The following is a 23,731-nucleotide window of genomic DNA, read 5'->3' on the forward strand; positions in this document are numbered from 1 at the left end:
CTTCCCGGTATGTCGCGGGTTCGAGCCCCGCTGTGATCACAGAGTTATTCTGGGTTTTGTTATAACTGAATTCTTCCCAGGGGAATGAAGAAAGTGTTATCTTATTTTATGTATCATTTCATCTTTTCCTACACTCCCTCCCAGTGAAGTATGGCTGCAGTTTTACCATAAAAACATATCGGTCTTTTCCATCACAGTGGTTGCAGTTCACACTTTCGCCGCTCTGCGGTGATGATGAGCAGGTTTTACCTTCCGTCAGAACAGAGGAAGAAGCTGCTCCGTTGCCTCTCAAAGGTAAGAGGAATGTCTAGGAGAGTTTTATGACATAAAGGTGTTTCTTTCTGCCTATATTAGCGTAAATTAAGTCAGAGCTTTGGGAGAATCAGAATTACACTTGACAGACTCAAAACGAATCAACATTCGGCACTGGATACGACTCAGTTCAGGTTCATTGACTCTAAACTTTTCTATATTTGACTCGTTCCCGTTAAACAGGTTTTGCATTAAAACAAATCAGGCAAACAGATATATATCTCTCAGTCTGGAACTAAACCGTCTTCAATGGTGACATCTCATTTGATTTCTACTTCTTTTATAATGGCTTTTAAGGCTATTTGCAGCGCCCATCGTGTCATTAAAATGTGAACCTGGCGGTGCTGCTGGTTTAGGTGGTGAAGTTACAAGTGTGTCTCATTCAGCATTACATCAGTATTACACTGAAAGCTGCAACTATTTACATACACTCCAAACCATTGACCTTGAGTGGTTTTACAGGCTCCACCGCATACCAGTCTTCACACAACGTAAAGTCTTTGTTTACAATGGAAGAAGCCTCAGGATGAGAAAACAAAACCCTCCGATTTTGAAAAAACAAGTATTGTCTATTAATGTGTGTATGCTCAGATGACAAGGGAATGTTGATACAATTATAGACAGAATACCAACATATGACGAGCAGTAACAGATTAGGAAACACTTTGTCTCTGTCATTCTGTTTTCACTCAGCTGTAGTTTTTAATGCACTTTTAGCTTTAGTATTCAATAATTGTACTTTGACTTGACATCTTCGTCTTGGAAGGACATCAAGGGAAACCAGAAGATACTCCAATGGTTATCCACAGTGAGAAGTGATGGACCCTGAGGTTTCGGTGCTGTTCCACTGTGCACACTGGAGGGGCCTGCTGGAGGCTCAAGTTCAAGTGGAGATTTCTGAGAGGTAAAAACATGAAGCAGTGTCTTTACCCACTCTGAGGACAGTGGCAGTTTGACTTGGGATGGTTTACAAAAGCTCGCTTGATCTTGATTTTCATTGTAAATACAGACCGTGAATCCTGATGACATTTTGGATTATAAGCAGGTGTCAGAAAAGTTACCACAGGGATAACTGGCTTGTGGCGGCCAAGCGTTCATAGCGACGTCGCTTTTTGATCCTTCGATGTCGGCTCTTCCTATCATTGTGAAGCAGAATTCACCAAGCGTTGGATTGTTCACCCACTAATAGGGAATGTTAGCTGGGTTTAGACCGTCGTGAGACGGGTTAGTTTTACCCTACTGATGACGTGTGGTTGCAATTGTGATTCATGCATCAGGGAGCAGGTGGGTGTGGCAGGGGTAGTTGACACGCTGCTCATAAGTACCTGAGAGCATCAGAGATCAGAGCATGCTTTAAAGAATTACTGATTTCCTGAAAAGGCCACCAATGTGATCATTCGACAAAAATGTAACAGACAACTTGTTTTGAATATAATTCTGTAAAGTGCTCATTCACTCAGAACTATGGAGAAAAATACAAAACATTCACATTTGTGTTTCATGACTTTCGAATGCAGAAACAAACATATGAAGATGTTGACGTGTTTCCTATGATTGTTAACATTCTGATCGTCTTCATGAGCATTTATTGCCATTGCTGGTGAATGTGATGCTTTACTTATTCAAGAAGTTTGTAACAAGTACTCTGAAACTGAAAATAACCACATTGGAACTGATATGTTTTGTTTCTTCCTTCAGATTTAACAGACAAACTGATACGGCTTTGGAGCGTCACATATCGGAGCTTTGGACCAAGCGGGTTTCCAAGGAGTCATGGCTTTTCAACGGGGCCAAATTCAGGCTGCATTCCTTCTGCTTGACGTCTCCGAAACCTTTCCTCAGTGCCCCCGTCTTGCAGGGTGCCGGGGACCAGGACACTCAGAGACTGGAGGATGTGTGTAAAAGGAACGGATGTATGAAAGAAACGGAGGGTGCACAGAACGGCGAAGAGCAGATGGATGGTGTATCTAACCTGCGGCCAGAGCTGAAGAACATTACCTCTGAACTTGCCCCACCCTCTGGACCACTCCTCACTCTGAGACTTGGCCTTACATGCTACAAAGACTACCTGGGAACAAACTGGTCAAATCAAGTGGCTGAGCTCTGTCAGCGAGGACAGGCAGAGTTTGACGATCCTCTGGCGCTGCTGGCTCAGCCTCTGGGGGTGGGCGCCGTGCTGTGCACCAACGACGGCCAGGTGGTGTTTATCAGGAGGAGTCAGCGGGTGGCGGAGGCCGGAGGGCTTCTGGATATCCCCGGAGGACACCCAGAACCCAAGGTAACACGAAAGAATCCCTGAATAAGGGTCACAATGTGATCACTGTGATGTTTCTGACACGGATCTGCTCAGGTGGTGAGTGAGCTCCTGGGGCTGGAGGTGAGCGAGGATCAGATCGGTGTGACGATGATGCAGCCGAGGCCAGAGCTCGTCGTCTCTGAGCTTTTCTCCTCGGTGTGTGCAGAGATCAGAGATGAGGTGCGAGCTCGGTAAACATCGAAAATTCATTAGGATGGATTAGGATTCAAAGGAGGATGTTGAAATGATTGATGTCATATAGACTGAGGATGGACTCTGTGTCAGTAACTTCTGGAATGATGGGCGACACAGGAGAAAAATAAGCGACGTTTCTGTCACTACTGTAAATTCTTTGAAAAACTGTTGTGTCTGCAGGTGAATATTCCCCTTGCCTCCCTCAGAGCGCCCGTCCTCCTCGGCATCGCGCTGAATCACACCAGCGCTGGAAGACCAAGTGCTGAGTTCTTTGTCAGGTACTCACTCATGCTGCTTTCTGTGAACAAAATTCATCAATGTGTTCTCCCAAAAGATTAAATGGAAAAACGACAAATGATAGTTATAAACTTGACTAATGTTCATCATGTATAAGACTACAAGCTGTCCCGTCTCATTAAATTTGTCAACATCACCACTGCCTAAGACGTTTTTCAGTTCAGGAGTGCCCACTAATTTATATCTATGTCAAGTTAGAAACAGAAAATTCACCTGAAGACATATTCAGGACTGTAAGAGGAAACCACAGAAATGGAAACTTCTCACAGAAAGCTAAATAATCTGATCAGATGCAGAGACTCATCACAGACGATGTTATGAGATATAATGTTTTCATCTGTGTCCCCTCAGCTGCTCACTGACTTCTGATGAAGTAAGAGATTTGTACTGGAAAGGAGGTGCAGAGGCTCATGAGTCCACGGACATCGTTTTCTTCAGCAGAAAGGTCAGTCGCGTGTACTTCAGGTACGTTATCATTTGTACAGCAACACCATTAATCGATGTCCGTGCTTTGAAATACGTTTTAATGAAGGAGGTGCTGCAGCTGGACGGACGCAGCCCGCTGTGGTCGGAGATGTGTCCTTCAGCGAAAGGAGCCATGCTGCTTTACCAAAAGTGTGAAACCTGAGGGAAAAGCTGGAAGCATCTTGGAGGAGATCCACACACACTCCAGATGACAATCTGATGGATTAGAGTCAAACCGTCATCAACATAGATTCCTAAAATACCAAATCGGAAGTTAAAATGTGCATTTCTCACTATTTGTACACTCAAGATACATTTTATTAAAATATTTTTGGGATAAAATCTGTTAAAACAACATTTTTGTCCAAGTTACTTTTTTTTTTTTTTTTTTTTGATTGTTTAGAAAAGAGTCAAAAACATGCCGTCTCCTTGTAGGGAAAAAAACTAACAAAACTCAATAGTTCACTTTTCTCTTCTCGCTGGAGGTTTCATCACCAGTGATTCTCATTTCCACTGTAACTGAGGCCTTCGCTGTTGTAGCAGCTCCGACCCCGTTGAACCTAAACATTAGAGAGAAGAAAATCAAATTAAAAGGTTTTTAATAGTTTTGAGTAAAGAATCTGAGCAGCTGCACTGTGGATCAAAACAAGCAAAGCCAGGCTACTAACAGAAGAAGAAATGTGCCTGCAAGTTGCTTCTAAATCCGTTGATAAAAAATAAATCACCCTCCATAAAAGTGAAGGTTTTAAGGTGAGTTAATACGAGCACACTCACATGTCTCGGCTGTATGTTCATCCCCGAGCAGTTCCACCCTACAAAACAAAACATTTTAATCAGAAAGCGTCTTGACGAGCCTCTGCATTAACCCCCCATCATCCCTCGTGCTGACCAGGGAGCGCCGCCCACTGGTTCCTCCGAAGGACTCGGGGGCCGTGAGGGTGGGGTCTTTTCTTATAAAGTCGAGGCTTCTTCTCTTCTTTGTTGACGTGCGGCAGCAGTCTGCGCGCCTCCTCTTTCAACTCCTGCAGGAGCTTCTGCGCTTGATCCTGCTGCTGCTCGGCGTACTGCAGCTCCTCCAGCAGGTCGGCCTGATGCTCCGGGAGGCTGCAGCTCACTGCAGGAGGGAAAAACAAACAAAATACCATACAACACCAAGACTTGATTAGCCAGTAACAGAGATAATTCATAGTCGGGGGGGGTTCCCTCCTTGCAAAGATCATTAATGATGGTTTAGCATAAATATCTTAGAATTTGCACAAAGGCATTCTTCAGTAATGACCAAACCAATTCTATAAAATAAAATAAATTAAAATAAAAACAGGTGAGACCTTGGAGTTTGAGGAGGGACGTCTCGGGGATGAGCTCTCCGTCACTCAGCTGACGCTGTGACAGGCGTCTTTTCCACTCGGGTGCGGAGGGGAAGACCACCACCACCCGCCGCCTGAATCCTGCAAACTGCTGCAGCTTGTGACGACGTGCAGAAAAGTGGATGTTGCACTAGAAAGAGAGCAGGAGAGTTACCGTCTTGTTTGACTCCATTCTGATGTTCAGGAGGCTAAATAACCAATATGCATGTTTTTTTTTGTATTAAATCTATGTATTTAGGTTCATACTGCATCTTTTTAGGAACCAAATCCTTCCATAAAGTTCATGGTTATTTGAATAAGCATTTCATTGACTTTGCTGTCAGTGGGGAACAATGTAAACTGTAATCACTACAAACAGACTAATCCTTTATTTTACAAAGTTTTGTGTGACAACCAGTTTTCTCAGTTTCAAGGCCACCATATGTTCTCTAATGGGCTTGTGAGTAAAAGTAAGTGTTTGAATGAAATTGAACTCTAAGTCCTGCACATTAGACGAGTGCTTTCAGAAGTGACGAGTTACCTGGTCGAGGATGTAGTTACCAGGCGTCTCAGCAGCGACTTTGATCAGATCGGTCAAACACTGAGAGGCTTGCTGCAACATGTCCTCCCTCCGTCCACCTCTCTAAACACACACACACACACACACACACACACACACACACACACACACACACACACACACACACACACACACACACACACACACACACACACACACACACACACACACACACACACACACACACACACACACACACACACACACACACACACACACACACACACACACACACACACACACACACACACACACACACACACACACACACACACACACACACACACACACAGAGAGGATCCGCTGGTCAGAAGAGAAACGCCATCTTCGAGCATTAGACCTGAGAGACGAGCTGGTGCTTTGACTGACCATCATACATGCGAGCAGCTCCTCCGTCCCCAGCAGCCGGAACTGTTTCTCTGGATGTCTTCTCATGTGTGTTTTGGCCCAGAAGCTCTTCCCAGAACCAGGCAGACCCACCATCAGAACTACCTGATGATCCAGAGAGAGAGATTAACTGTTATAATTAAACCACCAGGCTGTGAGAATGTCCACCAGTCACACGCTTCGGACCAGAAATATCTCCGGTATTTGTACAGATGCTGATAAAACCTTAATTTCCCTCAAGTGACACTAAGATTTGAGAATCACTGAAATATGCAAAAAGTTCAATAATTGAAACTTTGGCATGCTACCAACCAAAACAACGCTGCCCAGACATCAACTCTGTAAACGCCATCGGCGAAAACATAGTTGCCTATTTCAAACAACACAGATTCACGCCTAAATAAGAATCAATGTCTAAATCAGAATACATTTTTCCCAATTTCAGCTTCTGTCTCTCACCTCACAGTTTGATCTGGAAGTCGGAGGTGGCCTGGACCTCACCGTCTGCCCAGCAGGGAGAGCGACCAGTGGCGTGAACCCCGGGGGGGCGGGGTACCAGGGTGGAGCGGAGGGGTCCAGGTGGAACCTGACAGAGTAGCTCATACAGAGGATGTGAGGGAACAGGGGGCGACCCTGAAGCACCGCCGGGTCCAGGTAAAAGGCAACTCCCATGAAATTACCATTCTTATGGAAAGAGAGCTCCACGGCGCCGTCTATTGAAAAAGACTGTCGTACACGTGCGTGTGAGAGAAGGGAGAAGGAAAGTGACGCACAATCTCAACACAAAAGCATAACTTACGGCAAAGCAACCGATGATGTCGCCCTCTGAGAAAGATTCTCCAAACTGCTCTTCTTTTCCTGCCGATACTTTTTTACCGCGTCCATCGTAAGAAAAAGAAAGTTCATCCTCACCTGGTATGGAAATAGAAGCATGCCGATTAAAATATCTAAACAAAGAACAAAAACCTCCTGAGAACGAGTATTTTAGATGAGTTAGAAGTTACCCAGCCGCAGAGGGGCGTCGGCCGCTGACCAGCCCACCCTCAGACCACAGCGCTCCCTCACTTCTTCCTCTTCCTGCCGTGAGGTCAACAGCTTCTTCTCCAGCCTGACCTCAAAGCTCACGCTGCCCTGCTGCACCCCGTGAGTGAGCCTGCAGCCCGACCACAGCAGGGGGAATCGAGCCCAGAACCGCGGCTGTCCAGACCACCCGTCAGCGTCCGCCTCAAAGTGGAGGTGAGAGCAATCTGAGTCAATGACAAACGAGAACAAACTTCAGCTGCGTTGGTTAATTTAGAGGTCTTAAGAGCTGAAAAGGACTCACATGGATCTAATCTGACTTTATCTTCTCGGTGCTCCTCTTCCTCCTCGCTCTCAACCGGTGGTAGTGGTGATTTGGCTCTGGTTGAGGACGAAAAGAAGAAATGTCAAACACCCTTTGCTTTATGCTTTAATGACTCATTTAAATATGATAGGAAATCCAGCGATTGCATAATTAGATCACTGTGTAAAGCTTTTCTCCACTATGGATGTACAACACTAAATAACAATCAGACCTTGTGAATCACGTCGCAGATTTTGATCCTCAGGTGGTTGTTATTGAGTCCAGGTTGGAACATTGTGAGGAGATAAGGCTCAGGGAGTGAGTGATTTTTTTCATTTTAACAGAGTTGTGAAGAATCTATATGGTAATTTCTGCCGTTTCAAATTTCGATTCCAAATGAATATTTAGCAATCGAATTTGTATATAATGAAAACCTGTAATATAAACCCAATAATTAGTTTGATGAAAAACGACGTTATAAATCTCTTTTGTGTGCTTCTTGACAGTGACGATACTTCACCTCTTGTATCGGATCTCCTCCTTAAACTCGTAGAAAGCTCTTCCCCTGGTCTCTGCGGGTCCCGGCTCCTTCCCGGGCTCCTTCCCCGGCTCTGCTCCACCATCAGCGGCTAACACCGCCACAGGAGTCCGCCCCGGCGCTGCTGGAGAGCCGGGGCCAGCGTCGGTCTGTGTGGCCGAGTCTCTGAGCTCCTTAACGCGGCGTGCTTCAGACAGCGGGGCCGCTGCGGGCTCTGCCGGCGGCGGTGACAGGAGCCCGGTGGTGTCTGTCGGCTCCGCCGGGGGAGTCTGTGAGCTCAGGACCGCCTCGGACGAGGACCACAGCCGCTCCACCAGGTCAGCCTTCAGTCCTCTGCTGTCCAGCCCCAGCGCTTTCAGTTTACACCGTAACTCGGCCACTTTCATCTTTTTAACGTCCTCGAGCTTCATGGTTGCCGCGTGAGTGTGAACTCAGTTGTCTTATCGCGAAAGAAAAACTGCAACTTAAAAAGTGGAAAAGACCAACTGGATTACAACAACAGTTCAATATGGAGCCCTGGATCCTGATTGGCTCCTCACTTCTTCTTCTCTATAAATTAAGGCAGGTCGGAGGCATGCGTGAGTTCTACTGCGACCCAGCGGTGAGATATGTCGCTACATCTGGACGCACACGGAGACAAAAGTGAGAGTGCAACAGAAAATATATTTTCTCTCATTATTATTACAAACATCGAAAATCTCGCACAAAAAAAATCTGTACATTATCTTCATTCAGAGTTCAGATTTATTTCTTTCTATTTTTAATTGGTTGATATGATCTCTACAAATAAAATCCCCAAAATGTTTAAAACTTTTGAGTTACACTGTAAATAATTGTAGACTTCTAAATTGTCTAAACTGAGAAAAAGTCAAAAAGTCAAAAATATTTAAGAATTACAATTACTGCCACTTAAAGGAATCCGAGTTTCAAAATAATAATAAGAATAATTGAAATAGGACTAAAACATTGAACCAAACCCAACAAAGAGACTCCATTATATGGGTGATTTAGTTTATTCTATTTTCTGTTTAAAGACAGCTGCGCACAGAAATTAATGTGAGTCAAATGTGTGAATGGATAACATTGTTGTCTGTCCACAGTCCTTTATGTAAAGAAAACAGTAATTGATCTTGGTTTGGATAGGTCTGTTATTTGTCTCTTGGTTTCATCTGAACTAAATCTCAATGTAATGTGAATTTCTATCACGATTATGCAATAAAACAGGGTATTTCTGCATAATGGCTGCAAATAAGAAGAGTTATGTGCTGATGGCTCAATGGGGAATGTATTTCTGACTTGGTCACCACAAAAGACTTAAATGTAACTAAGCAAGGTTTACTGTGAGTCGTGCAAAGGCTGTTTTCTGTTTTATCTGTTATGCAACAATGTGTGTATGTAGGTGTGCAGTTGTTTCTAAACGTCAGTTATAGTTACTCCTTAACAAAGTATTAAAAATAAAACTACCAGAATTTAATCTTTTCTTGTTTCAAGAAATAACTTGGACAAATTGGGTATTTTTAGCCTGTATAATAAGTAATTATAATAGTATACATATTAAAAGTTAGTGTTTCAGAAGCTAGTTTGTAATGAATTTCTAAAGTCGAGGCAAATCTATCGATGAAAACTGAAACATCAGCGGATTTTTAAAAATGTGGGAATTACGACAGTCTTCCTTTTGTAATGGGAAGCAAGTTATTTATTTAAAACAAGACAAATCCCAAAACATAAATATGAATAAACACAAATAGATATAACAGGTAAAAACAAGCACAGTTACTGTACAAAAACGTCTCTTACATCACAGTCATCACATTCAAGTGACGATGCCGTCTCTCCTCCCTTTATGTCAGATTTCCCGCTCAGCGGTTGGTGCGTCATTACGGCTGCTTGGGGCAGTGAGAAGGGAAACAAACAAACAAACAAACAAAAAAAGCTTCTATACCACTCTGAATCATTTGTCTTACGACGTCAGCAAAGATGGTCGCTTCTTCCTCGTCACTGACCCCCACAAAGATCCACAGAAATCTCTCTCAACACAAACTCCCACAGATCACCAGACAGCTGACCTCCTGATTATTTTGAGAAGATTTGACTGCTTCACAGACGCCGGAGCGCAGCTGCATCCACACCAACCGCATCATGAAAACAATAAATAATAAAAAACGCCGCCACAAGAGGAGAGGTCGGCAGCAGGGGTTTTTTTTTTTCTTCCCCCCGTTACACAACAGAACATTGAGGTCATGCTCACACAGTGAGTCCGTTTCACAAACACGGTGGTTCAGTCACACTCTCAACACATCGCTTCACTGTTGAAGAGTCCCAGCGCGCCGCCGGCGTCCTGAAACGTGCTCTTCTGCGTGATGAGGAATCCACTGTACATCAGGTCACACCTCAGCACGAATGTAAACAACCATGCATCCTAAATAGACCTTCACAACAGGCTGATGATGAGGGAGAAAGAGAAACACCATCTGGTCGCTTTGTGGTGAGAAAACATAAGCAAACTTAAAATGACAGTGTACCTATAACACTTCTTTTCTTTTTCTTTTGTAAAATCCCTTTGGGACAATACTGAGTTTAATCCCGCTGTCTCAGTTTTTGGGTGGTTGTTGCCTCCTTCAATGTAGCAAAACAATCTCAGCTTTGTTTTGTTTTTTTAAATGCGTCTCAGTGGGCAAACTTTCTTCACAGCTTTACAAACCAGCGGTAGGAAGTAACAAAATGCAATATTACTGCAATATGCACTGCACTGTTTATTCTTTTTCACTTGGACTCCCAACACTTTAATAAAAAATATCTGCACATTTCACGTCTTACTCTTTAAAATAGATTTTGTTACTCTAGTTTTAAGTTTGGATTTTAGAGAAAATTTTAAGTTTTCAGCATCGATGCGTAGAAAAGACAATCCCTTTACTTATCGAAGCGTGCGTAGCGCGCACGGCTAACAAAATGTAACGGAGGGGGAAACAAACACGGCATCTGTTGGCCATGAAAGGGAAGACGAGAAACAATATTGAAACTAAAGCAGATTAAATGCAGCATCCTTGATCTTATTGAAGAAAAATGTTTATGGTTGTTGCATCAAAGAAAAAGAAATGAGGGCTCCTTTCATCAGAGACTGTACTTTAGTTTTAGTTGAGGAAAATAAACGGTATCACCATATATACTTTTCTTTCTTTTTTTTAAAGCTAAGAATTTATGTAATTGACACTCCGTCATAAACTGATTTCCCACGGCTCATCCTCCCATAAACAGTCTAACGTCACAAGAAGCTGATGGTGGCTCATTTTCTACCTTCCGTCATTACATAACTTCTTCTGGGCAGTCACGCGTATCTGAAATTCTTATATTGATCTTAACAATCTTAGTCAATAAAAGCATAAATAATTCAACGTGTCGAATGAGGCCGAGTCACAATTTTCTTGCACGAAGACCGAACTCCGCTCGCCCTTTGGGATTTCTGTGCTACAGTCTGTGGTTACTTCTTGGTTCAAATGCGAGGTCTTCTCCGCGCTTTGTCAGACGAGAGTTATATCAAAGTAATAAGCAAGAGCTGCGGGGTTGGACAGTATCAGCTGCTCCACTGAACAAACGGAGGTGTGGGTTTCAGAACGGCGTGACAACTTGCAGACAGGAGCGCCGGGTCAGATCAGGAAGGTGAGCGTCGCCAGTGGGTGCGGCGGCGAGGGCGAGCCGCTGTCGGACGGACTGTATCCCAGCAGCATCTCCTTCTCGCGGAGCAGACAGCGGCCGCTGATGTGCTGGCTGTGCGAGTGGTAGAGCCGCAGGAAGGCCAGGACGGACTGAACCAGCCACAGAGCCGTCACGCACCACAGAGACGCCTGAGAGCGCAGGGCCAAGCGAGGAAGGTCAACGTCACAAGCAGGAAGAAGTTTTAAGATGCAGCCCAGTCAAAGCCTCAACATTCATTCAGTACTGATGAGGCCCATTCATAAGCTGGTAAAAAAATCACTAATCAGTGTTGATACAAGTCTAAAAAACATATTCTAATGTACCGAATGTGTTAAACTACAATAAGTGTGTTACTTGCTCTGCATTGTGTGTGTAATACTATAGCTTGTCAAAACTGAATAACTGCTATGATTTTACTTATTAGTTTCTACTTATAACATTCCTCCAAAGTGTGTGTGTGTGTGTGTGTGTGTGTGTGTGTGTGTGTGTGTGTGTGTGTGTGTGTGTGTGTGTGTGTGTGTGTGTGTGTGTGTGTGTGTGTGTGTGTGTGTGTGTGTGTGTGTGTGTGTGTGTGTGTGGAGCACTCCTACCTGTGCCAGACTGAGGTCTGTGTAGAAAGATGAAGTGTCCACGTGCAGGTTAAGCGGGACCGACTGAGACTCTATGCAGCTGAACACAAACAGAAATGACAGGGTTAGAAAACATGACGACTCACCGACACGACCAGTGAAAACAATAATAAAACAACAAAACTGTCACACAAGTCTGCTGTGGTATTTCTTTACAGGTACAAAAATGAACAACTTAGATCATGATTTGTTTAAAGAGTATTCAAACATCTCAAACTACAATTTGAACTCCTGATTTTCTGGAAGGATAATTGTTTTTGTTTTTTTTTCCACTTTTGAGGCTTTTTAAAGGAAATAAAAATGTTATTTGAGGCCATTAATTATAGTTTCACAATGCGGTATTGACTCAAATCACACTCATTTCAAAATAAAACTCTGAAACTGAAAATGTTTGTGATGCATTTTGTGTTTGACTTTTGCGAAGTATTAAAACTAACAATTCATTGTGTAACTTACATTTTATTACTTTTTTTTTTACTATAAATGTTTATAACATCAAACATTCATGAGTTGTATTAAATATATTTTAGAGCAAATAAGAGATAATTAGACAATACAAGTGTTTTTGAAGTTTGTTTTTTCCTGTAAGTGACGGTAACTAGGGTGATGGTACAAATATTTTTCTTCTCGTCACGCAGTTCATCCTCAGATGCAGTACCTGTACGGCCGTGTGTTGCTGTCGGTCACCATGTCGCACCACGAGTCGAGTCCCAGAGACAAGATGACAATGGCGCCTCCGGACAGGAAGAGCACACACACACTGAGCAGCACGGTGAGGAAGGACGAAAACAGGGTGCTGTGGAGAAAGATGATAAGGACACCCGCTCAGGAACATGCAAAGCTTCACACCACTGGAAGTGGTTACGTTCACATCTAACATCCCTAAAGAGCAGAAACTTGCCAGACGTCCCTCAGTAGCTGCTCCCAAACATTGCAGCAATAACTTTATCACACTTTAAACACACTCAGTGGTAATGGATCCCTGAAGTCAAAGGAAACTGCAGGATCAGACAACAGATGAGGTCCTTGACGTTGTGCATGAAACAGTGAAGATGTACCTCAGATCATAAAAACGAATAAGAAATAACCACAAAAACAATTGACTAAATATCAAAGGAGTTTAAGGATGGTACGACTGTAACTTTACAAATAAAGTGATAACTAAATCTATTTTGTACAAGACATAAAAAATAGGTCAGTACGTTTCTATGACATCACAATGTTTTTTATGTCATTTTGAGAGAGAGAGAGAGAGAGAGAGAGAGAGAGAGAGAGAGAGAGAGAAAGCTCAGCCTGCTGCAGTGACAGGAGGAAATGTAGGTCAGCGATGACAGACTTCATCTTCACCATAATAAGTCACCATAATAACAAGGTAATAACGATAATGATAATAATATTGATTGCTCCTCACTCATCGTGCCGTCCGTGCAGATAGAAGAGGCACCTCCAGCCCTGAGCAGCTCCGTACAGCACCGTGAAAATGCCCACAAACGTGATTAACTGGCACGCCGCCAGCGGGCCCCAATGCTGCAGCACCAGCCGCGAGCCCTCCCCGGTCGGCCCGCCCAGCTCGGCCCGCTCCTCGGTGCTCCAGTAGCCGCTGGAGAACAGCGCGCAGCGGCCTTTGAACGCGGAGCCGTTCAGAGCCATGGGCACGACCACCAGCAAGCCCGCCGCCATTGAGAGGGCGTGGACCGCACAGTGAGCCAGCAGCAGCCGCCGGTCCAGCTCCATGACGCAACCGAACTGTGAGAGTCCCACACCGAGCAGCAGCAAAGGAGAACGCCTCAACACATCCCCGTGGGTTTAACCCGAACAACGCCCCCGGTGCACGAGCAGGGTGGGGACGGTCTGCAGGATGACGACGGAGGGTCGGTCGGTCACGCACGAGCCGCACGCACGACAGGGAGGAGGGGCAGGAGTCAGTCCGCACTGAGCTCGCCTTGTCTCTGCTGCCACCTGCTGGTTTGTTTTTAAATCTCAGCCTTATAACATCTGCTCCCACTAAAATAGTGCGACCCCCAGTGGACGAAGAAGTAACAGCAGCCTCAATTATTTTTCTTTTTTTTTTTTTTACTTTATTGCTCAAATGGAGGAACATCCAAACAGTGCAAACAAACATCAGACATAACATGTAAAATAATATACTTATGTACACTGCACTTAGACACTTTGGTTACAGAGAAAAAGCAAAAAGGTTAAAAGATGCAAAGATTTTGTTGCACCAATTGTATTAGTTAAGACTGTTAAGATTTACTGAGTGACAATACTCCAAGAGTTTTGTTTTATGCTATATTCACCTGTTTGGGAGGGAGGTGCAATAAAAAGTGCTAACAATGGTATTACCTCAGGTGGCACTATAACCTCAGTAGATTACTTGCTACAGAGTTAATGTTGTTCCAGAAAGTACCTCTGAAGAAGTAGATGGAAAGCCGCCAGAGTTCTTCAAGAGCCATTGGCTGCAGCCATCAAGATCATAGATATAGTATATACTGATAATACAAAGATTTTTCTATCGCTTGTATTAACACTTTTGTCAGTTTCATTGTTTTGTTTTTTTAAGATTTACTTATGTATATCAATCAATCCTTATTGCATAATTTTAGGTAACAGCAAACATACGACAAAATAAAATAGAACATTAAAATTCATATAAACACTATCTCCAGTGCCGCCAAAGTGCAGATGTGTATGTGACACTACTTTCCTTTGGTGTGATTAGAACCTTTATAATTTTATTATTGGACAACTCCAGTCTGCTCATAAATTTGAATACAGATTTTCTGATAGCAGCATTAAGAGTGGCTCAGTGACTGACACTGAGCCACCATGGGACCTTCATTACCAAAGGCAGAGCATAATTCTATGCAACCTGAAGCGTGTAAAACTTGGCTCTGCTGTCATTACACCACAAGTGCGCAGTATACAGTGGCAGGCAGTGCACTTTAAATAAGGCATTTTTTTCCTTATCGCTATTTGACTTTGTCCACAATATTGAGCACACATACAGATAGGTGGGAAGTGGGAAATGCAGTGTTACAGTCCTCTTTAGACCTCATAACCACACTCCTTTGGAGACTGTCCATACAGAGATTAAACAGCATGGGGACAGAATTCCACCCTGTCCAACTCCATTTGTCACTTGAAAGGGTCCAGAAGGTGTTTGCCTGCATCGAACTCACAAACTGTTTGGTTTGTACGCCAAAAAATGCAATGTCTGTGTTATATAGGGAGAAACACCATGTTGCTGTAATTTCTCAAATAGCTTCCCATGGTTGATTCGGTCAAATGCTTTGGATGCGTCGAGAAAGTACAGAACCATGGTGGAGTTCTGCCTTCTGTACTTGTTTACAGCCTCTTTCAGAGCATATACACACACATATCTGTTCCATGATTATTTTGTAAAGCCAAACTGCTCATCAGTGGTGCCAACATATTGCTGAATTCTGTCTAGTAGAATCATATCTAGCAATTTTGATTATACATTTGCTGGGGCAATAGGCCTACAGTTTTCAATACTGGACAGTTACATCCTCCACCCCAATAACAACGTTATCATGGGTCACACTGTTAATTCTAAAATCTTTACCAAACAATAAGTCATGATAGTAGAGGCATTTTACAAACATTCATCTTCTGATTTTCACACAATAAAGCATCATGTGGCAGGTGGATGTTGTCAAGAACAATTTCAGTCAGACTGTAACTATACTGCAGATCAGTAGAAGAGGAATAGGCGTGTGAAACGTACCATTGTTACAATTCCAGAGTCATCATGTTGCAATTTAGTGTGACTGTGTTATTGAGGTGTGAACAAATGTAGGTGTTACACAATTTAGAGTGAGACTGGGTTTGTTAGTCCAGATGTGGTTCTGGGGACGCTCTTGGCTCCGTCACCGGAGGCCGTTAAAATTCTCGAGGCAGGAGTTCTTTGAAGACAGGAGTTGCCTGTTTGCTTGTCTTGAACCATAGCTGTCAATCTTAGGGTGAATCGATGTGACGGTATGTGAGATATGTCAGAACCGCTCCAAACCAGTATGTCGGAGTACACGTTGTCTCAAACCCATCTTAATGTATGTGTCTGTCTTGTGTGTGTGTGTGTGTGTGTGTGTGTGTGTGTGTGTGTGTGTGTGTGTGTGTGTGTGTGTGTGTGTGTGTGTGTGTGTGTGTGTGTGTGTGTGTATGTGTGTGTGTGTGTGGTTGTGTATTCTGACTAGGTGCTCCTGCTGCAGCCGGAAACATTTGGGTTTCTGTTTTTAGACATTGACTTGTAGAGGAACCAACTCACATATTTTGTGCTTATAATATCAGTGAAATGCAACTAACATGGTTTACAAAATCACAATCAAAGACTCAACACTAATATACAACGGAAAGAACAAAAATCCAAAAAGGGGCCGTGTCCTTCTAAAGCTGAGACAGGTGCTGATACAGCATAAAATCAGAACAAATCCATATATCCATATTCAGTGTTCACATGCACATACAGTAAAAAGAAATGAAAAAATTAATTATGAGGCATTTGCAGCGTCACCAAAATTTTAAATATTGGTTTCCATCAGACTATTTAGCTGTTATTTTACATATGTACCCAATGGAATTTCACAGCACCCAGGACAGACAGTTCTTTTAAAACAGGTTACATACATTGATGTTTGTTTGATTTTGATTGGTGTCAAAATACCTGCGGTGACATTGCTATGCTGGAATTTCCTCGTAAAAAAACCCATGAGAGACAGAATACACAGGAATCACACTGAGAGCGATTTAAAAAAGTTTAAAACAATTTTATTCCTTTTGCAAGAAGAGACAAAGTCACAGTACAACCTCCGCATGATTGTCCAGGAGGTTGTCTAACTATGAAGTCAGACAGCGCCTTCTTAAAGGCCAAAATTGTTTTGAGACTGCACTGCATTGTTTTGAGACTGCACTGCATTGTTTTGAGACTGCACTGCATTGTTTTGAGACTGCACTGCATTGTTTTGAGACTGCACTGCATTGTTTTGAGACTGCACCGAAGGACACCAAAAGTCGCACAGGGGTTCCGAGAGTGCTGACACAGGTCATCATTGAACACAGACTGCAAATCACACATCATTCTTTATGAGACAAAACAAGATTTCTCTAACACTTACGCTTGCTCGTGTGGATTTGTTGGGTTTTCTCCAGAAAAGTGAGCTGAAAGGACTTTTTGGTGGCGCTATATACATAATGTTTAATTGAAAGTTGAATTGAATTCAGTATATGACACTAATCAATTCAATTCAAGAGTACTCTTCTACTTCACCCATCGTTGGGTTTTCTTTTTTTCTTTTCCACGTTGGGTGTTCAATGGGTCTGAACAGTCATTTCTCCCCAGAACTCCAGCTGCCCAAAGGACTTACACCCCAAACCCCCTCCCTGTCACTCCTCCACGACCCCTCAGCCCGCTCAATCTCGATGAATCCAGTGTGGGTCTCCCTACAGCACGGGGAGAGAGAGAGAATTGTCGAGGCTGAAAGTCCGGAAAGCATCAGGCCCGGATGGCAATAGCTCAAAGCCGATCAAATGCTGCGCAAGGCAACTGTGTGGGATTGCATGCCTCATACAGCCTCTTCTGTCAGTAATTGTCAGCATAAAGATTAAGAGGCAAATATGTGGCAAAACTGGATCCATGTTCCCCTAACAGGGCGATGTGACTCATAAGACATGCAGTGCAGTGGAGAAACTCTGTGTTGTTGCAGCAGTGTGCACAGATAGCTACACTCATACAAGGCAGAAGAATGTACAGATAGATAGATAGATAGATGGATGGATGGATGGATGGATGGATGGATGGATGGATGGATAGATAGATAGATAGATCTAAGATGAAGCTGGTTGGGAAACGCTGCAGAAGCAGTCGCCACCGACTCCTGGTCGTCCTGCTGCTGGTGCTGCTCTTCGGTGTTGTTATGATTCAGTACGCGTGTCCGACCGACTCCAAGTGTCACGCGCGTCTCCAGGTGGGTTCGTGGTTTCCCCTGGGCGGCTTCGCATCTGGTTCCGGAGGAGGCGAGGGCAGCGGCCGGTCTCCCAAAGACCCGTACGTCGCAGAAGACGGCGCTCTGGCCCGCTTTGTCCCCCGCTACAACTTCTCCCAGGAAGACCTGAGTCAAGTCGTTGATTTCAACATCAATGGGGACGACGTGATCGTTTTCCTGCACATCCAGAAGACCGGCGGCACCACGTTCGGTCGACACCTGGTGCGAAATTTGCACCTGGAGAGACCCTGCGAGTGTCACGCGGGTCAGAAAAGGTGTGCCTGCTTCCGACCAGGTAAGACTGAGACCTGGCTGTTCTCTCGACTCTCCACTGGCTGGCTCTGTGGACTTCATGCAGACTGGACGGAGCTGACCAGCTGTGTCCCGTCACGCATGGACTCCGAAGAAGGCCCCAGTAACCTCCCCAGGTATAGTCGTCTATTCATACTTTTTTGTTTGATACACAACACTTCTCTGTTATTTTCCCCATCCCTTTTATTTATTTTTTTACTCATTTGGATTGACATCAAGCAGTGGCGGTGCCAGATACTGTATATATGTTTTTTTGCTGGTGCTATGGGGGAGCTTGATCTTTCAGCAACAGAGAATTTAGGAATCTAGTTTATTTTCCACGCTGACAATATGCGCGCACCGCACCGTGCGCTGAAAAAAAATAATTTGCAGTCATTTCCACAAACACAAAAATAATTTGTTGAGTTAATGTAATTTAATCATGTCACACATTTCCATCTATTCATATTAAGTCGATTGAATCCCATTTATTCATATTATCTGAACAACATGTATTACAATGAACCATTTAATAACAAGAAAGTCAATATGCTCATGTTACTCAAACACACTTCTGATATGTAAACTGAAAAAATGCACAGTTTATTTTTTGGAGTGTGCACGTAACAGTCGTGCACATACAGTAAATCATTATACTATATTATAGTAGTATATTTAAAACAATATTATGTGCCATAATATACAAGATATTTAGCCAAAGTGATAAAGATGAAAGGTTTACAAGCCTGCCACCTAAACACAAGCGTTAACACCAGAATGTCACTGATTGAACCACAACAGCAGCAGGAAGCAAAACACCACCTCACACACAAAGACCACTAATGCTGCCAGTCACCAAAACCTCCACTGAAAGAAAAATATTTAGTTCCATGGATTTACTGACATATTCATAAACACTGCGTAGAGATAACCAGTAGTCAGATTTTGGATTCAAACACCAAGTAAGCAATAATCATACGTCGGTTGTCGTGGTTTAGAGCAAAGGCATCAGTGATTTTGTCACATTTTTTTTTTTTTTTGCGAAAGGCGCTCCATGTTTCATTACTATTATTCAGTTACGCAGTCACCAGGAAAAATGTGTTGGGAATAAGAGGAAGTCGTAAGTTCAAAGGTTACGGTAATGTGTGGGCTGCAGCAATTGGCGGAATCAGATTTTCACTGCTTTTAGTTTAAAAAAAAAAACAACAACATGAATTCATGTTTTGTTGGTGAATGAGAAAGGCAACAAATTATAATCTCCACACATTAAAGAAATATCGAAATAAACCACTTTTAAAAAAAATTGTTGGGGGTGCTATGGTTATCCTAGGGGGGAGCTGCAGCACACCCATTCCCACCCCCAAACCCGGCACCGCCTATGATATCAAGGTTCACAATTATAATCGAACCAAACAAGTAGCTTTAAAATGTACAGAATGGAATGTATATGTATGAAAGCATTAAAAGGTGTTGCAATTGACAAGGCTTTCCCCTTTTGTTTTGTGATCTTCGCAAAAACCTTTCTTTTGTTCAGTATGATGAGCAGTTTGACAGATTGTATGCAGAAGTGATGGAACACAGAACATTGTGTGGAAGTTTTGCCACTGAAGTCAAGCAGGACAGACCTGTTCTTTTGGGTTCTTCTTAAATCCTCCAACGTCACCAAATCCACTAAAATAAACTATGAAAACTTTGATAGAGCCATTAGATTTCAGAGTTTGTATTTCAGCTATTTCTGTTGCCCAGGCGTTTCTATATGTAAATATTTGGTGGCGCAAGATTTAATTTCAGATTAAAGACACCACTGAATCCCAAAGTAAAGTGGTTGCACAACTTTTTAGCCGCAACATTATATAACAACCATACAGGCGCCGATCCTGTGAAAAGGTTGAGCGTTGGAGATTGACGATCAAAAAAGAAAAGAAAAGAAAAGAATATCCGACTTCATTCAATTTTTATTCTTAACCGTTAGCTCTCGCTGTGCATAAGCCGGCATTTGTAATGACTCGCTCCATTTCAGTAAAGCAGTGCCGAAAGTGGCTCCAGCCAATCAGCTCAGAGCTTCTAATTAGTGACATTGTTAGCAGGGCTTCCAGCCATCCATCTATAACATGTACAAAGTGTATGTGTGAGTATGTCTAAAAAGAGCTGTCGAAAGCAAGGGAGAGATTTTAATCTGAGCCGATTCATGATGTTCACAGCTCTATGACACATATCAATCTCTCACATGATCAGATTGGGGGTCACTTTCAGGTAAATGTTGAGACGGGTCCAATGGTTGGCTGACTTCAGCTTTCAAGTTTTTGAAAACAAAACACGAGCAAAGTTGCTCGTTCTGCGTTCAGTCCCGTTTATTTGGTTGCTATCCGAGATGGAGATGCCCCATCCAATATGGTGACGAGTGAGGCGTCTATCTCTTATAATGACTATGGGGGGGGCCAGCCTCTCTCATGCACCATCAGTGTGGATCAGGAGAAAACACAGCCGGAAGCAGCAAGAGGAGACCAATAACAAGGAAATCTCCACACACTAATTATATGCAATTTCGGAGTAAGTTTTTTGCACAGACAAGAAAATATCATAGCTATTCCTAAAATAATCATTTACATACTTTGCATGCAGTCCTTTCTGGTGACACCAGGTGGGGCTCACCCCCGCCTGCCCGCAATGAACAGCCGCCCTGCTGTTGCTCATTAAATGTTTTGCAAAACATTTACTGCAGTGATGTATAACCCAATAGTTCAAACAAATATGAAGAAAAGCAGAGAGATGCTCTTGCTTTAAATGTCTTTTTTTTTTTTACTCCCCTCTCCATAGGAACTATTTTTACATCACCATTTTAAGAGATCCAGTTTTACGCTACTTAAGTGAGTGGAGACATGTGCAGCGTGGCGCCACCTGGAGGAACTCCTTAAACATGTGCGATGGACGCTCACCGACACTGTCGGAATTGCCAAGCTGTTATTCTGGCGACGACTGGTCAGGCTGCTCCTTGAAGGAGTTCATGGACTGCCCGTACAACTTGGCAAACAACCGGCAGACTCGCATGCTGGCCGACCTCAGCCTGGTGGGATGCTACAACGTCTCCGCCATGAGCGAGGAGGACCGCTGGGCGGTCATTCTGGAGAGCGCCAAGCGCAACCTGAGGAGCATGGCGTTCTTTGGAGTGACGGAGTACCAGAGTGCGACTCAGTACCTGTTTGAAAAAACGTACAACTTTGAAGCCATCAATCCTTTCACCCAGCTCAATGAGAGCATTGCCTCCAGCGTCGACGTGCCCCTTGACATACAACACAAAATACGCCAACTGAACCAGTATGACATGGAGTTTTACGAGTACGCCCGTGACCTTTTCCTGCAGCGCTACCAGGTGGCGAGGCAGCGGAAGCACAGGCAGCCCAGGGAGAGGCTGCGGCTCCGTGGTAAACTCGGCATGAAGCAGGGAGGGCAGCAGAAATCCATAGAGGTGCCACCATAACCAGCAGCCGCTCTGCTGCATCTGATGACACTCTGGAGTCCCACCAGGCAGACGGGTCTCTGGGTGAGAAAAGCAAGGAGCAGAGGTAGTGACATGCATGGAGATCGGGGTGTCTTAATGCAAAGTGTGCAAATGTTGGCCTTATCTGCTATCTTAAATCGAAATTGTATTTGAATAAGCCTTTCACATATATATATTTTACTGAATGTGTTTCGTCAAAACAACTGACATTCAAAATGGGTGTGTTTTCCTACCTTGAAGTCCTTCACCTCTGCAGTGATGACACTGCCCCTCAGCACTGTTCTTCTACACTCTATAGCACATTTGAACAATTGTGTTGTGGCAGGGAGCAAAAGCAGTCTTGGATTTTTCTAGCTCTCAAAGGAACAATATAATAGGTTTTGTATTGAAAAAAGCCCGGCTATTTGTGAGTATCAACCTTTATTGTTGGTTGTCTTGTCTGAAATGTGTACATTTTTAAAATGTCCAGGGTTTCTTCTTTTTCTTTTGGGTTTAATGGAAGCTTGGATCCATAAATGTGGCAATACCGCCATCTGCTGGTTCTGACGTTCTATGTTAGTGCCCATCGCTAAGAAAGAAAGAAAGAAAGAAAGCTCGTGTCATCCTTGCCAGTCAAGAGAGTTTTCAGTTACAAAGAAATAATTATGTTTCTTTTTTTTTAAGTCTTTATTTTATGTTGGACATTTTTACATTACAGTATATATAAAAAAAACAACAACAACATGGAACAAACAAAACAATACAAAAAGAACAGAACAAACAGATGATAGTAGCGATACACGTGTATTCATATTAAATTAAATTTAAGTAGTGAGTCCACAATCGTGCAGTCTCAGGGAGGCAGGATCTTCTTCATTTGAAGAAAACGTAATCAACTTTTCCCATTCTTCGAAAAAGTCTCTTCTATTTCTTATAGAGAAAGTAATTTTTCCACTGTGCGTAGTCCTTTAACCACATCCATCCATTGTTTGGGACTAGGAGGAATGAAGTTTTCATAGACATTATAAGTGCATAGCATTAACTACTAAAATTCAGGCAATTTATATATATATATATATATATATTTACATTACTAAAATCTCTGTTGTTTGTTCCATATGAGGTGTGTCTATTTTTTATCAAGAGCACAAAAGAAAGCATATTTTTGTATTGCACTTGCAAACATCTTTTTATTTTATATATTAATGATATGTATAAGGTTTCTAAGCTACTGCATTTTGTACTGTTTGCTGATGACACTAATATTTTTCACTCGGGGTACAATTACTCAAGCTTACTGACATTGTGCAATACCAAACAGCACAAACAATGTTCAAAGCAAAAAATAATCTATTACCAGGGAATATTCAACAATTTCTCAAAAATTATGAAGAGTCTTACAATGTAAGGAGGAAATGTAACTTCAAAGAACCAAGATTTCGTACGACCAGAAAAGGGTTTTGTCTATCAGTATGCGGGGTGAGACGGGTTTAGTGTGGAACTGAAGCAATGTCCAAATATGAGACAGTTTAAAATGCTGTATAAAAATATGATTTTCAAGAGGTATGAGGATGAAGAAGGTGTGGCCAATCACTAGGCTATTTTAGGGGCAAATGTCTAGTCATTTATTTTGGGTATTTCTATTGTACGTTTCTTTCCTTGCATTGATTGGTTTTGCTCGTCTCGCTTGTAGTGTTTGTGTGTATTGTGCTTGTATGGTACATGTAAATTTATATGTGGGACTGTACATGTGCAAATGGATGAAGGTATTAGGCGATGTGTGTATGTTTATATGTAATAATGCATTAAGCACGAGTGTTTACTCACAGCATATGCGTTATGTAGGATGTGTGTACAATGTGTGCTTGTGTGTGGGTATAGGTATTTATGTCTGTCTG

General features: G+C 43.0%; 4 protein-coding genes across 6 annotated transcripts; 2 read left to right on the forward strand and 2 right to left on the reverse strand.

Moving 5' to 3' along the window:
• Window positions 1-260: 260 nt before the first annotated feature.
• Window positions 261-3,913, forward strand: nudt22 (nudix (nucleoside diphosphate linked moiety X)-type motif 22; the record flags this gene model as incomplete). Of its 3 annotated transcripts, none has more annotated exons than XM_080466362.1 (7): window positions 261-294; window positions 1,079-1,216; window positions 2,011-2,590; window positions 2,663-2,788; window positions 2,984-3,081; window positions 3,452-3,545; window positions 3,633-3,913. In XM_080466362.1, the coding sequence occupies exons 2-7, from the start codon at window positions 1,131-1,133 to the stop codon at window positions 3,726-3,728; spliced, it is 1,080 nt and encodes a 359-aa protein (XP_080322488.1). In that variant the 5' UTR covers window positions 261-294; window positions 1,079-1,130. The 3 variants fall into 3 exon arrangements, with proteins under 3 accessions (XP_080322488.1, XP_080322490.1, XP_080322489.1); XM_080466364.1 differs by having other exon boundaries at window positions 2,663-2,764; XM_080466363.1 differs by having other exon boundaries at window positions 3,636-3,728.
• LOC308111459 (heterogeneous nuclear ribonucleoprotein U-like protein 2) lies at window positions 3,609-8,275 on the reverse strand. The gene is made up of 11 exons (XM_080466361.1): window positions 7,723-8,275; window positions 7,203-7,279; window positions 6,883-7,125; window positions 6,678-6,790; window positions 6,338-6,604; window positions 5,861-5,983; window positions 5,453-5,554; window positions 4,894-5,062; window positions 4,455-4,679; window positions 4,340-4,377; window positions 3,609-4,125 (listed from the first exon to the last, which is right to left on the reverse strand). Exons 1-11 carry the CDS (start codon window positions 8,148-8,150, stop codon window positions 4,057-4,059), a joined length of 1,854 nt encoding a protein of 617 aa, XP_080322487.1. The 5' UTR covers window positions 8,151-8,275; the 3' UTR covers window positions 3,609-4,056.
• A 1,142-nt stretch (window positions 8,276-9,417) lies between these two features.
• Window positions 9,418-14,016, reverse strand: LOC308111199 (transmembrane protein 179). Its single transcript, XM_080466011.1, has 4 exons — window positions 13,474-14,016; window positions 12,721-12,858; window positions 12,024-12,102; window positions 9,418-11,582 (listed from the first exon to the last, which is right to left on the reverse strand). Exons 1-4 carry the CDS (start codon window positions 13,794-13,796, stop codon window positions 11,385-11,387), a joined length of 738 nt encoding a protein of 245 aa, XP_080322137.1. The 5' UTR covers window positions 13,797-14,016; the 3' UTR covers window positions 9,418-11,384.
• A 3,895-nt stretch (window positions 14,017-17,911) lies between these two features.
• LOC308111348 (heparan-sulfate 6-O-sulfotransferase 2-like) lies at window positions 17,912-21,833 on the forward strand (the record flags this gene model as incomplete). Its single annotated transcript, XM_080466210.1, has 2 exons — window positions 17,912-18,492; window positions 21,173-21,833. The coding sequence occupies 2 exons, from the start codon at window positions 17,912-17,914 to the stop codon at window positions 21,831-21,833; spliced, it is 1,242 nt and encodes a 413-aa protein (XP_080322336.1).
• Between the last annotated feature and the right edge of the window lie 1,898 nt (window positions 21,834-23,731).

This window comes from Lipophrys pholis (genome assembly GCF_963383615.2).
Source record: "Lipophrys pholis genome assembly, chromosome: 6".
Taxonomy (NCBI): domain Eukaryota; kingdom Metazoa; phylum Chordata; class Actinopteri; order Blenniiformes; family Blenniidae; genus Lipophrys; species Lipophrys pholis.

Coding starts and splice junctions, on each gene's coding strand:
- LOC308111459 (XM_080466361.1), bottom strand. CDS start 8,150: ATGAAGCTCGAGGACGTTAAAAAGATGAAAGTGGCCGAGTTACGGTGT. Junction 6,791..6,882: donor CGACGCCCCTCTGCGGCTGG/GTAACTTCTAAC, acceptor TTTCCATACCAG/GTGAGGATGAACTTTCTTTT. Junction 4,126..4,339: donor TGAACATACAGCCGAGACAT/GTGAGTGTGCTC, acceptor TCTAATGTTTAG/GTTCAACGGGGTCGGAGCTG.
- LOC308111199 (XM_080466011.1), bottom strand. CDS start 13,796: ATGGAGCTGGACCGGCGGCTGCTGCTGGCTCACTGTGCGGTCCACGCC. Junction 12,859..13,473: donor CTGCACGGACGGCACGATGA/GTGAGGAGCAAT, acceptor CTTTCTCCACAG/CACCCTGTTTTCGTCCTTCC. Junction 11,583..12,023: donor CAGACCTCAGTCTGGCACAG/GTAGGAGTGCTC, acceptor CTGCGCTCTCAG/GCGTCTCTGTGGTGCGTGAC.